This window comes from Drosophila willistoni, assembly GCF_018902025.1.
Source record: "Drosophila willistoni isolate 14030-0811.24 chromosome XR unlocalized genomic scaffold, UCI_dwil_1.1 Seg143, whole genome shotgun sequence".
In the NCBI taxonomy this organism is placed as follows: Eukaryota; Metazoa; Arthropoda; class Insecta; order Diptera; family Drosophilidae; genus Drosophila; species Drosophila willistoni.
The window spans coordinates 6,130,256-6,143,633 of NW_025814056.1; the positions used below are offsets into that span (position 1 = coordinate 6,130,256).

The following is a 13,378-nucleotide window of genomic DNA, read 5'->3' on the forward strand; positions in this document are numbered from 1 at the left end:
ACACACCTGAGTCAAAGACAGCAAAAGGGAAGGGAAGGAGACAGAAAGCAAGTCTGGTTTCCATTCCAAAGTCCAAAGTCCTCCATAAGACAATTATGAAATGCCTTTTTTATAGCCCTATTATTGTTTGGATGGGTCGCAGCTGGGAGAGAATTTGAGAAAAAGAGATAGAGAGAAACACACAAAAGATGAACAGAAGCCCCAACCGGACCGTGACCAGGAGACGTAGCTGAAAATGGACTGGGAACCGGAGCGGAAGCAGTAATAAGCTTTGTCCTCTACTTGGGAAAGATCGCTTTGTCTTTTGTCCTTTTCATGTTAATTATAAAATTGCCGTTTCCATAGCTTGTATAATCTGTTGAACATTTTACGCCATCAAATCGCTAAAACCATCTTTTCCATTTAATTTTAAGAAGACTACAGGATAATCATTAGATAATAATAATAGCAAAATCAGTGTAGTAAGCGTATTCTTCTTGAAATTAACGCGAATTTCTTTACCAAAGCTAAAAATAACATAAACTGACAGACCTGTTTCATCCTTCATAGAATTTAGCGTTGGTAATTTGAAACTTGCTCGTTATTTAGTTTCATAATAAGCAAAATGTTTTTCTTTTCATAAGCGATATCATAATTTGCTTGGTTATTATACTTTAAATATGTCTTGCACAATAGAAACTTGCCCAGGAACAGAACTTAATTTATCCAGTCTCCTAATTTGTTTTTCGATTTAAACAAAAAATATAAAGCATATCATTTGGGGCAGGTGGATTTTTGAATTTAACGGGCGATTGAACTGTTAAACTTAAAAAATAATGGGGACAAATTAAAACTTTGTGGTAGGAAGTTTATCTCAGCCTTACTAGACCTAAAACTCTTTCTTATGGTCCAAAGACGTACAATAAATTTTACAAATTTTGAAAATGTATCTATTTTTTTTTGCCGGGTCCGAATTTCAACATTCAATTAAAAAAAAAACCGTTGAAGCTACGCCCACAAAATGTACAGTACATCATCTCAATAGAATGACCAATTGAACACATCAAAACTTTTCACTTAGATTATATAAAAATCGTATAAAAGCAAAATTTAAGATCAAAAAATGTATGTCTGAAATTTTTTGCCACCACTGTATCTATGTATTAGGCAACGTTGATGCAAGAGAATTGTGGGAGAAGGGGCGGATGAAACTTCTAAAATAGCATTCCTCCATATCCACTTCTTGGATCCACTTCTGATTATGTATTTTGTTTTCTTTTCCATTTCAATTTTATTTTTTAAGTTAATATTAAAGAAGCGACGCAGCTTATATAACCCCATGCAAGCAATTTTAAAGTCATTAATTTTCTTAATAAATTAATTAAAAACTTAATTTACTTCATTGAGCTGTATTTTTTAAATATTTTTGTATTTCATTAGACTTGAAGCATTTTTTATCCACAATAACAATATTAACATATTGTTATAGTGGTTCGATCCTACGAATTGCCAACTTTGATTTCAATTGGGCAATAAGAAGGTTAAACACCAAGTAGCTTAAAATTGAAGGCTTGAAGTTAATACTCGAGTACTCACTCTGATCAAGAAATTATATATATTATATAATGAGATACGTCTTCTTCTTTGCGTTATAAACATCTGACTAAAATATAAATTTAGACAAGATTGCCATAAAAAATTACAAATTTCAACGTCCTTCAATGTCTGAAAAGTAAAAAAAAAGTAATTTAATAAATTTCTCATTTTTAAAAAAAACCAAGTTTCGGTTTCCGTTGAAAAGGTTAATTTTCGTAATGACTACAATTGTTTTTATTCAAGTCGTATTTTTTAATTATTCGACCGAAAATCGACCGATCGTTAATTAGAACATTGTAACTAAAACCATTTCAGAAAAAATTCAGTTTCTGGATGGATAATTTTGCAAACAATACAGAAAAATCACATATTTATCGAGAATAATGTTACTCAAAAAAGTTTCACCCTAAATTTGGGTACTTTTAATACCTGTTAAATTTTAATTTCTGAGATTTATTCTGAAAATCAATGTCAATGCAATTGACAGTGCTGATATCAACTCAGATTGCTATATGGATTAGTAAATAAAAGTCGGTTACCCACTTTAAAATCAAATCAACAAATGAACTTAGTTAATTTTAAAACATAACGTGTTTTATGTAGCCATCTATGTTTCAAAATAAAGTCATGGTCAAAAAATATGCTGCAGACGGCGCTGCTGGGCAAAAAACTCATGAGCAATGCTTAACTAGAGGTGGTAATGCTCAACTAGAGATGGCTCACTTTATATGAGTAGAGCTGCTCTCGAAAATGAGTAAATTTGTTGTTAATGAGTAAAAAGTAACTCTCTTTCCCGCGTCCCGCGGAGCATCATGCATTTGGCTTAAGAATTTCGGAATTCAATATAACTCCAAAGAAAAACTGAAAAATTAATTGAAAATGCAGAACAAGGAAAAGGAGGAGGAGAGGTTTCAATTGCAGGCACTGGAAATATGCGAACCCGATGCCAGCTTCGATCCCACAAAACCGCCAGAGACGGGCGAAGAGTATCTAACGCATATGCTGTACGAGAGGAAACGTTGCCCGGCTGTGGTCACCAGGAAATGTCAGGTGAAAACCACGACAGCAAATGGTAATCAACACACGAATCATTCACTGCCAATGCTGGAGAATCTACCGTTGTGTGGTCACAGACTTTTGCTGCCCACACCCGAGTGGCAGGATGCCCAAGTGGCCAGCTTTCAGGCGGCCCGCTCTCGCGTTTTGACACTGCGCCGTGAGTTGTCCGCCCAGAACTACGACCAATCTGTTGAGCCACCATTGACCACTGAATCCGAGAAGTGGCAAGAGTTCTGCAAGCAGCAACAGCCATTGCTAAGCACATTGCTCCGCCTGAGTCAAACTGATTTGGAGCATTTGCTGGAAATGTATGCCACATGGCTGCCCCAATCGGAGGCAGATGTGGCTAATGGGAATGGGAACAGCAACCGCAGCATTGATCTGCGGCGTGATGTGTGGCTAGCCCATTGGCTTTATGGCACATTGGTGTGCTTGCATCTTCCTCTGGAACCGTATGTCTTCAGTACATTGCGCTGCATTGCACGCTCCTGCATCCAGTTGAGGAATCAATTGACTGGCGAGCAAGTGGACCGCGCTGCTCCCTATAACCTAATCATCACTCTCATTGTTCACGTCTTTGCCCAGACTGATTTGAAGGCATATCTTCTAGAAACAACAAAGGACTGAATTTATCAATGGTCAATTAATTAATCTCTATAATGTAAGATGTAAGTGTTTCGTTCCATTACCACAGCCCAGAATATATAAATAGCATAAGCATAAGCATGAGGTAGCATCTTTTAATGTAAAAACATGCGTCTATAAGCCTGGCATATGTCACAGTTACTTTGATGATCGTCTGCCTCCCACAACGAGAATGATGCATGGGTGCAGTTCGTTGAAGGGGAGGAGGAGCAGGTCGTGGAGGATATTCCACTTAGACTACTCAATTGTGTGCTGGCGGAGCAAGTCGAAAGCCTTCGCTTGCTGGTAGTAGTTACTGCCTCACTCTGACTGTTGCTACAACTCTTCCGTGTCGTCCTCAGCGGCGAGTAACTGTATCCTAGGGAACAATTTGATCTCTTGGCATGACAGACAGTTTGTTGCTTTCTTGCCGGCAACTCCAATTGGCTCAAACATTGGCTCTCCACATGACGATTGGGTGCCAGTCGCTCAATCTCAATTCTCTCCCGCATTGGGCTGCAGGAGGGACAAGTGCCTTTCTGACTACTCATCTGGGCGGAGAGCTCTACTTTCGGTGCCAAGATCCCAGGAAATGCTGGTGTCGCCTTCATCAGTAGCTGAACATTTGCGCTATGCTCGCAAGTTAGTCGCGGAAACGTTGGATGCATCACATCCGACAAACACCCAACGAAATAGGCCAATCTACGTCCATTTTGCCATAGAGTTATCTCCAGTCTCTCAGAGCGTAGGAGTTCCTGCATATCCGCCATCGAACTGACACCCTTAAAGTAGCCCTCCATGGTGAATTGATCATGGCAAAGCATCGGAAAACGAGGCTCCATGGCACCAGTACGAAAATAGTAGCCCAATGTCTTAATGGTTGCCTCCAAGTAGCCGTGCGAACAGAGCCAAACTCCCGGGCAGGTTAACTAAAACGAGAATCTCCAATAAGATAGATATGCGAAAAATTTGCAAATCAAGTCCAACCAACCGCATGCAATTGGAGTTCCAAACGCAAATAGAATCTTTTATATGACATTGTCTTTCGGCCTTCTAAAGTGAAAGTTACTTATGTGTCTACCCAGGGAATGTGGGGACTTGGGGGAGCCGGTTATCATAGTGATAGATAAATGGAGTGGGGGAAGTTGGGGAGCTCATTTTTTTTGGGGCCGGTATTTGTTTTGGTTTCTTGACACGTTGCCCATGGCAGCATTTGAACATTTGAATTGGCGCGCTATCGATAACATTTATGAGCGTTTTCAATTAATCGCGCGTCACTAATTTTCCACGTCAGGTTTGGCGTATTTTTTTTGCGCCCATTAAAACATATGGAAGAAAATGCGCGTCCACTTGGAAATAGTGATTCTGATGCTGCTGGTGATCCTTTTGGACCAGCAGAGTTGCCAGGTGTTGGCCACTGGCTCTGCCGAGGAGGAACAGGGCGTTCGTTATGCCAATCGTTGCGAAGCTTGCAAAATTTTGGCCGCCGAACTGGAAGACCGACTCAGTGAGACCGGCAAATCGCATGATGTGATCGAAATTGGCTATTCGGTGGACGATGTGCGTCCCAAGAAACGCACTGAGTACAGGCGGAGTGAGCTCCGTCTCCTGGAATCATTGGAGAATGTGTGCGAACGTGTCTTGGCGTATAATCTGCATAAGGAGCGTTCCGATAGCACCAGATTTGCCAAGGGCATGTCACAGACATTCCAAACCCTTCACGGTCTCGTGGACAAGGGAGTTAAAGTGGATTTGGGCATTCCGTACGAGCTATGGGATAAGCCTCCCGTCGAGGTGACTCAAATGAAAACCCAATGCGAGAATATGCTCGAGGAATACGAGGACACCATTAGCGATTGGTATTTCCAGCTGCAGGAGAACAAATCCCTTCAGCAACATTTATGCGAGGACAATGTGCTTAAGATCGAAGCGGAGCGACAATGTCTCCAAGAAAAACTGCCAGCATTGGCCTCAAAAAAGACCAAGAATCAAAAATCCAAAGGCGACAAAGAAGAATTATAAGCCGCCGCGTCATTCAAAGTGAAATTAGTTAGATTATATGTATATTTAGAGAGCCTACGAAAGTGTTTGCTTAAATTTAAGTAGAAAAAAACTTACTGAAAATATTGTTTTTAATATATACGAGTATTAATATAAGAGAAGTGAAAGAAAAGCCTTCCAAATCGACTGAATTCTAAACCGCAACTGAACAAAAGTTTGTTGGCTTATTGATTTTTACTCGATTGGGGTCAACAATTAATAAATAATTAAGCCAAATAGTTGTAGATTAGATGGAGGCAAAAACTCGCTCCACCAGAGATAAATAGCTTTAAGACCCAGTTACAATATTTTTGGAAAGTAAGATGAGATGATCTCGAGCATTAAATAAAAAAGCAAAGTTTTAAACAACAACAAAGATTTTTTATCCATCATTCAATGATCATGTTTTTGGCATTTCAATATGTTATTCCTTTAAGGGGGGTTTCTACCTTGTGTTATAAAAAATTTCGAGTTTTTTTATTGCCTTTTTGGATAGGTATATGTTTTAAGAATACTGTGTAAAAATTTCAAGTTGAAATCTGTAAAATTACGAAAGTTGTCGGCCGTTAAGTTGAGTGGTCTCAAGCGCTCTGTGCCGGAGGGCAAATTTTCAAACGCGTTTTTCTCAAAACTACATTTTTGGAGCTCAAGGAAGTCCTACAGGGCGCAAAAATATTGGAAATTGTTAACTTAAAAAATTAATTAGTAACGAAAAATAGGCAAAAAATAAAAAAAAAAAAAGCTCATAACTTTTTCATTTTTTATCCTTTTTTTCCACTACCAGCGCTGCGGATAAATGTCTAGATTAAGAAAAAATTTTAATTTTTGGGTTCACACTTCGTTTGCGAACGGTAGGACTTCCATAAGGACAGAATGGGGATGCCTTTGGAAAGTTCCCCCCACTTCCCCCTTTTCACGGATCGCCGAAAAAAAAATTTTATACATAGAATAAAGTTTTCCCAACAACTGTGGAAAATTTCATTCCTTGAACTATTATACTTTTCTCAAAAAAAAATTGTTACTTAAAAGCGCCTTTTCGGCCCAACAAGGTAGAAACCCCCCTTAAATTCTATTTTCAAATTCTTCTAAATGAATTCTTTCTGTATCGATCGCATGGAAGATCCTTTATTAAGTGGATAATCTTTTCACAATTAATAGCAAATCTTCATTCTATATAATGTTTCAAAACTCCACGTCGGACTAAACATACGTGAAACATATAAAATATTCCCTTGAAACATATTGAGAAATCCAAATACGAATAAACCGGCAAACAAATTTGAAATTCTCCGAATCTAAATTTTGACATCTATGAATAAAATAGACAAAATAGGCTTCAATTCGGCTCGAGGAGGAAAAATTTGTTTTGCTTCAAGCAGATTGAGGGAAAAGGAAAATGGATACAACTATTTTCATGTGCCCCTTTGGATCCATGGATATAATAATATCAGAATCCTTTTCTAATTAATACAGTTATAGATAATTGATTTTAATTTATCATGATTTTTTAATTGTGTTTTATATGTTCATATAATACGTATCGTATAATTGGAGATGATAAAAATTATAAATGTGATTTTTATATGAGTTTCATATTTTAATATTTTGCTTATGTTGCTCTCTCTCTCGCTTTCGGTCTCTAGCTTTCTCTCTCTCTCTCCCATTGGTTTTCTTTCTCGCTCTGTCTCGCTAAATTGTATATGTGTATATTGGAAATCACCATGAAAGAAAATTTTGGGAGCTTTCGCAGACTTAATTGTTGTTTTTGACTCATTTAGAGTTTCATCACATCCCACGGATCATCCATATAATGTAAGATGGCCTTCTCATGAAGACGATCACCAAAGACCTCGCGTAACAATTTCAGGACCTGGTCCTCAATATAGGCCACCTGGTCCTGTGGACAATAGTCATCCTGGGCCGAATGGGCCATAGTTATGGCTACAGGTGGACAGGGCAGACGTTCCAGAAATGTTTTGAAATTGGCAAAATATTCCTTAAGCTCCTTGTCCGTGCTTATGTGATGAGGCAAGCCATTGTTGTCCGTTGTGCTACCCGAATCGAAGATCAATAGCCAATCAATTTCATCATCCGTATATTTGGATTGCAGTTGCTCGGCCAAATTGAGAATTTTGGAATAGATTTGCGGCGTTATGACCGTCTCGTCGGGCTTGGCAAGGCCCTCAAAGTTACGCTTCTCCTCGAGATGCCAAAAAATTAGCTTGAGGGCCTCCAATTGTTTCTTTCGCCTCGCCGCTGTGGCCGAATAGTCCGTGATGCCGGCCTTTTTCAAGGACTCCACACTATCAAAGTGGAATATCTCCTTGAGCTGATCAAAAAAAAGGAGAACAATCAAATGCAAAATTATTAAATAGAGGAACCAAATTGGTTAATTTTTATCTACAAACCTGATTATAGCAATCGGCATCTTTGTAGATCTCAAGAAATGGATTCGAAGTGCTAAAGAAATCTAAATCTATATCTAAAATGAAGCGTAGGTCATCCTTTGATGACATAAACACAGATGGATTCAAGTCCGGGGAGTCGGCATCATGAACTTGTAGTTCAATTTGACGAGATTCTTGCAACTCATCGCTGTGGCAGTAGTTGCCATCGGCTATAAAGTAATCCAATGGACAGTCCACACCAATGCGATCATCCTTGTGGCCAATATGAAATTGATGTTTGCCCGTGGGTATCTGCTGGCACCACGAATTCTTAAGCCATACCAAACGATTAAAGTGTCCTAAATAGAAGAATAAAAAGCACAGAACGGAGTTATTAAAGCTACAGACTTTGGAATTGAATACACTTACCAGCATATAGCATCGGCATAATCCAATTCTCTATGCTCAACTCATTTAGCATAGTGTCCTTATCGTAGGATGCACTAGCCGGTATATCTCTGGCTATTACCAAATCGGGATGCGAATCAAAGTGCACCAATAGATTATTCTCCAGCGGCAAATGTCGTGTGCCCAGACATCGGTATATAAACTCCATCACATCATTGTGATAATCCACTATGAAAACGGGTATCCTTTGAAAGGATCTCAGACTGCTTTGTGTGCTTTGCACCAATTGGGGCACTTCTTCTTCATCCTCTGGATCAGTACTCTCCTCATTATCATTATCATCATCATCATCATCATCATCCTCCTCCTTAGCATCATCATTACCGTCGGCGGCATTCTTCTTCTCATCATCGTCTAGCAATTTTTTTCTCTTTGTTGGCGGTGCCGCTACCTCAGCCTCACCTGACTTTTCCGCTTCAGCTCCTTCTCCGCCGCCATCTGCACTTTCACTTCCCTCCATCGTTTTAGGGCTTTCTTTTTCCGTTGTATCCGACTCCATTTGGCCTTGAAGTTGATTGAACTCAAATGAACTTTTTTTGTGTCTCTTTTTGTCCAGAGAAATAGAGTAAAATTCGGTGATTTAAGCTCGAGCCGATTAAAGCGCCTTGAGGCGATGGTACACACAATGATGTTAGAAGGCAGCAAATTAGTTGGCAAGTTTAACTCTCTTATTGCTTAAAAACTTAAAAAACTTAATCTTTTTCTCCTTTTGTTTTCGACGTCAAGCTTACGGTATTTAACACTGGAGAGGTCTGCTGCCGCTAATTTGAGTTCACTAACACTAAATACAGTCGTCAATCGATAACATATCGCCAACAAACGATAACGTATTACCGATAAGCCACGTACGATTGTCGATAACTCATCGACTACAGTTTTACCCGCCAATAGCTGAAAGTTTAAAATTTGAAAATTTGTAGAAATTGATGAATGAAAATTTGAAAGGAAAGTTGAAAATAAATGGATGCAGTAAAATACTGCATTTAAAGACGACAAGCAACTGCCAAGCACTCTACGACATTATTACTTTGATAAATTGTCTATAAATAAATATAATATGTATTACATATGGTAACCATTTTGGTCGGAAATCATTCCGGCTGGGGTCAATATTGCTTAATTGCTTAAAGATTTCTTAATGATTTAATAATGTATCCTAAACGATTCCCTATAGAGTAAAAAATTACTTTCCAATGATTCCTTACTGGTTTTATAATAATTGAATTATTGACTGTTTCGCTTATGACTTAATAGTGATTCATTAATGATTCCTTAAAGTTTCCCCTATGTATCATTCATGATTCCTGAAAATGTGCAGTTTCGTCCCGGAATTTCGGCACAGATACTCGTCCAAATATAAAATACAAGTATCTTGCTTAGGAAATTCCAAGAAGCACATTAATTTGCGCTAATCAGTATGAGGTGTTCACTCCTTAGCAAAGAAAACGAACAAATCTAAAGGAATTTGTTTTGTAATTATTTAATAATATGTGCCAGATACTGTTACTTTAAAATCAATGAACGCAAATGAATGATGCACTTAAAATATGCAAGTACGTAAATAAATACATACATACATACATTCGTATATATACTTGTACAGACATTTTGTTTTCCCCTGTGAATCTGAACTTTTACAATATTCAAGTGTGTACAACAAAATTCTTGTTAAGCTTGGCCGACAGCAGAAACAGCTTTTCATTCATAACTTTTCCCCGTATTTGGTATATATATATACATACATATATATGTATATATATGTATAAATGTAGGAATGTATCTGTATGTATACGCCCACATGCTATGTGGCTGATTGGAATGCGTAAAATGTTGTATTTGTGTGAGTGTGTGCTGACAACGTTTGCTGCTGCTGTGGCTGGTAGTGAATGGGAGATTTTCAAAATAACGCTGACTGCGCAGTTGGCTGCGCTGCCTTGACGTGGGCGTGCAAAATGTGTTATCAGAATGTATGTAATGTTATATATAAGTATCTTTGCTTATGTATATATAGACGCCCCCGCACATACAAATACACACACACACACACACACCCACACAGACATCTTTGATTCACGAATTACTTGGGTCAACATAATTAACAGAGTTGCCAACTCGTTTCGCAAATAAACGTAAAATGACAGAGTTTAGCTTCAAGTAACGGAAGTTGAATGTCATTCAATTGGCTGCAATTGGCTCCAAATTTGTCTCTCTCTCTCCCTCTCAATTACATCAATCCCGAAATGGTTGCCAAGATGCAGTAGCACCCAATTCATGCAATTAATTTGCCTTCAGCTTGACCCCAGAGGTCAAATACAGACGCATTAACCTTCGTTAGCCCCACGAAACCGACATTTCTCAATTAAATGGGAGGAAGGCAAATGATAAGCACTGGAAAAAGGGGTGGGATATGAAAAGGGGGGGCACATCTTACTCTCAATCTCGTTCTCTCCGGCTGTGTGTCTGTTTGTGTGTGTATGTGTGGAGGCTGTAAATTTCCGCGCCTCAATGCTCTAGTTTAAAAATACATGCTACACCGAGTCAACACCCAAAAAAGGCAAAAGGAGGCATATTATAGCGAGAGTAGTTCAAAAAGTTTACAAACATAAATTAATTGAATCCATTTTCATTAAATCTTAAAGAGTCGATTTAACTATTTCACATATAACAAACAGTGGCTATCTCGCTCCCTCCTATGGCCATTTCAACTTATATTCAACTCATTTGGGTATTTTTATTTCGATTTTATAATAAATTTGCCTTTTTCAAAATCCATTAACGAACGGCGTGTCAAAAATCGTTAACTTGATCTGGGTGCATAATAAGTAAGTTCATATACATATAACAAATTGGGTTATTGTAGCTTGTGTAGTAGCCGAGAATTAGATGCTCATACAGACAGATTAATAATACCTATAAATAGTTTATGGAATCGGAAAGCTATAGCTAAAGACTACATTTCATAAGAATATAAATTTGATTGTATCAACAATTGCAGAATTTCATAACAATTAAATCAATATTTTATATTTTAAAGTTGATCCAACATTTTTTCCATACGTCCCGTAAGCCTAATCTTATCATGTCGAAACTAACTTACTTTAGCTCCATTTTTTTGATTCTACGTATTGCAAATTGTATTAGATTATCCTGTGGTTGATAGAATAAAATAACTTTTATTAATGAATATGATATAACGATGTCTTTAAAATTGTCATCGAACATGTGAGAGTTTCCCTTTTGAACTCTTTGATTTTCTTTATCTTTTGGTTTGTAAACTGAAATCGCTTAAGTGCTTTGTAAGTTGTCAATCGGCCTTCCCTTGTAATGACGTCAAAAGGATTTTTCTATACCCTCTGTATGTGTGTGCGCTTGGTTGGGTTTTTTTTCGTCGTAGGTGTTCCAAGCAACAGCACGTGGATCTGGGCTTGACTGCCACCGTTTCTTATTTTCGGTAGGGACTAGGGAAGCGGTCCGTTGCCTAGGCCAAGGAGCCGTAAGCTGAGTCACACGCCAGTCTGGAGGCTCTTCCACACGAGAGGCAAACCAACGTCATTCGAGTCAGTCATTTGGTCAGGTCTCAGTTTGTTTCATATCAATCGCAAGTTTATAACGCGTGGGCGTTCAAGACAACAGAGGCGAAAAGAAGCTGAATGATTGTTCCACACACACATCTCGCATCTGGTCGACGTCATTTGAATACACACTGCACACACTCACTCACGCACACACACACGCACACACACTTTTTACACCAGCACTCACAACAAGAATCAGTAACACTTTCTGCTGGTCAATCGTCTGTCCAAAAAAAAAAGTCCAGAGGCGCCCACCAACATCCGCTTTGCATGCGAATGAATCAGATTTTTTATTTTAATATATGTATGTATATATTTTTGTTTATTTTTTTTTTTTTTTTTTTTTTTTGATAGCTCTGTGGCCCGTGCTATGGAATGCTGTCGAATCGTAACGGAAATACTACACAAGAACGACTGATAATCATTTTTCGTCTGAACAATTTTCATGTTCTTAAGAACTTTAATGTTACTTTAGGTCAGTGAAATGACATATTTAAAACTAAAAAACTAAAAATTTAGCTAATATGAAATTAAATATGATTACAAACTTTGTTATTTAGCTTTTTTTAGTTGGAAATCTTTATAATATAGTCATAGGCAATTAGTCATGCAATTTTAAACCAAAATTTCGTCCATCTGTTTTCCACAAAATTTGGCATACTGTTCCATTTGCTGGAAATGTGTCAGAACTGTCGAACAGCATCTTACTTAGATCAAAGAGAAAACAAATTGTCGGAATAAACGTTTTTTTTTCCATATAAATCTTATGAAAACCCGTAGAAAACTTCTAAAGAGAAGAATAATAGAATGTAGATAGAATCGCAATTGCATAGGTATGTTTAAGTTAAAATATAATCAAATTAGGCCTGGTCATAAAAAAAACATATCATATCTTTGAAACTCTATAACAATACTTTAAAAAATCGAATTTTGAACTGCAAAGACTTATTAAAAACTGCAAATCTTTTGAAAAACATAAGATCTAAAGAAAGTTTTGCAAATGATTTGTTTTTTTCTGATTTCTTATTGCCAAATTGTCACTTCCTGGTCTATTGCATAGACAATACATGAAAAATACTAAATTCAAATAAAATACTAAGTTAAAATATCAAGTCAAAGTCAATTAATGATTTCTGAGTGAGATAGAAAGTTAGGAAATTGTTTTCGAGAAATAAATCAAGTTTTCTAAAAAGGGGAAATATCTAAAAAGGCAATATCCTTTAATTAAAATACTAAAACTTAATTCTTACTTGGAATTTCGTCTTAAGAAACAAGTCATGACCATTACGAAATGATTTTCCATGTAAGAAATATGATGAAATTGAAACCGATGAGCAGTTTCAGCTGGAACGTCATTGTGAATAGATAGCCCCAATAACCAATAAACGTATGATAAAATCCATGATTGATTCACAATCCCAAATTAGTGTTCAAGCATTCATTTAACCTTCGCATGTGTCTATATAGAATAAATTGCCTCACTTGTAGAAGCAGAAAACAAAAAAAAAAAAAACACTTAAAAATGAACGTCATCATTTCGCCAGATAAGACAGCCGTATCTCATTCATATAAAGAAACTTTCGTCATAATCTATCGTTAAATTGCGAATTGAAATCATGATGTGCGAGAAATTCGCACGCAATATTATTC

At 37.4% G+C, this 13,378-nt stretch overlaps 4 protein-coding genes across 4 annotated transcripts; 2 read left to right on the plus strand and 2 right to left on the minus strand.

Moving 5' to 3' along the window:
* The first annotated feature begins 2,346 nt into the window (after window positions 1-2,346).
* Window positions 2,347-3,357, plus strand: LOC6645610 (protein Gemin2). The gene has a single exon (XM_002068109.3). The coding sequence runs from the start codon at window positions 2,455-2,457 to the stop codon at window positions 3,259-3,261; it is 807 nt and encodes a 268-aa protein (XP_002068145.1). The 5' UTR covers window positions 2,347-2,454; the 3' UTR covers window positions 3,262-3,357.
* Window positions 3,358-3,363: 6 nt separating this feature from the next.
* On the minus strand, window positions 3,364-4,370 carry LOC6645611. Its single transcript, XM_002068110.3, has 2 exons — window positions 4,250-4,370; window positions 3,364-4,187 (listed from the first exon to the last, which is right to left on the minus strand). Exons 1-2 carry the CDS (start codon window positions 4,295-4,297, stop codon window positions 3,375-3,377), a joined length of 861 nt encoding a protein of 286 aa, XP_002068146.1. The 5' UTR covers window positions 4,298-4,370; the 3' UTR covers window positions 3,364-3,374.
* Window positions 4,371-4,528: 158 nt separating this feature from the next.
* Window positions 4,529-5,670, plus strand: LOC6645612 (protein canopy 4). Its single transcript, XM_002068111.4, has one exon. It carries the CDS (start codon window positions 4,597-4,599, stop codon window positions 5,278-5,280), a length of 684 nt encoding a protein of 227 aa, XP_002068147.3. The 5' UTR covers window positions 4,529-4,596; the 3' UTR covers window positions 5,281-5,670.
* Window positions 5,671-6,781: 1,111 nt separating this feature from the next.
* On the minus strand, window positions 6,782-8,914 carry LOC6645613 (UPF0489 protein C5orf22 homolog). The gene is made up of 3 exons (XM_002068112.4): window positions 8,115-8,914; window positions 7,707-8,044; window positions 6,782-7,627 (listed from the first exon to the last, which is right to left on the minus strand). The coding sequence occupies exons 1-3, from the start codon at window positions 8,650-8,652 to the stop codon at window positions 7,073-7,075; spliced, it is 1,431 nt and encodes a 476-aa protein (XP_002068148.1). The 5' UTR covers window positions 8,653-8,914; the 3' UTR covers window positions 6,782-7,072.
* Between the last annotated feature and the right edge of the window lie 4,464 nt (window positions 8,915-13,378).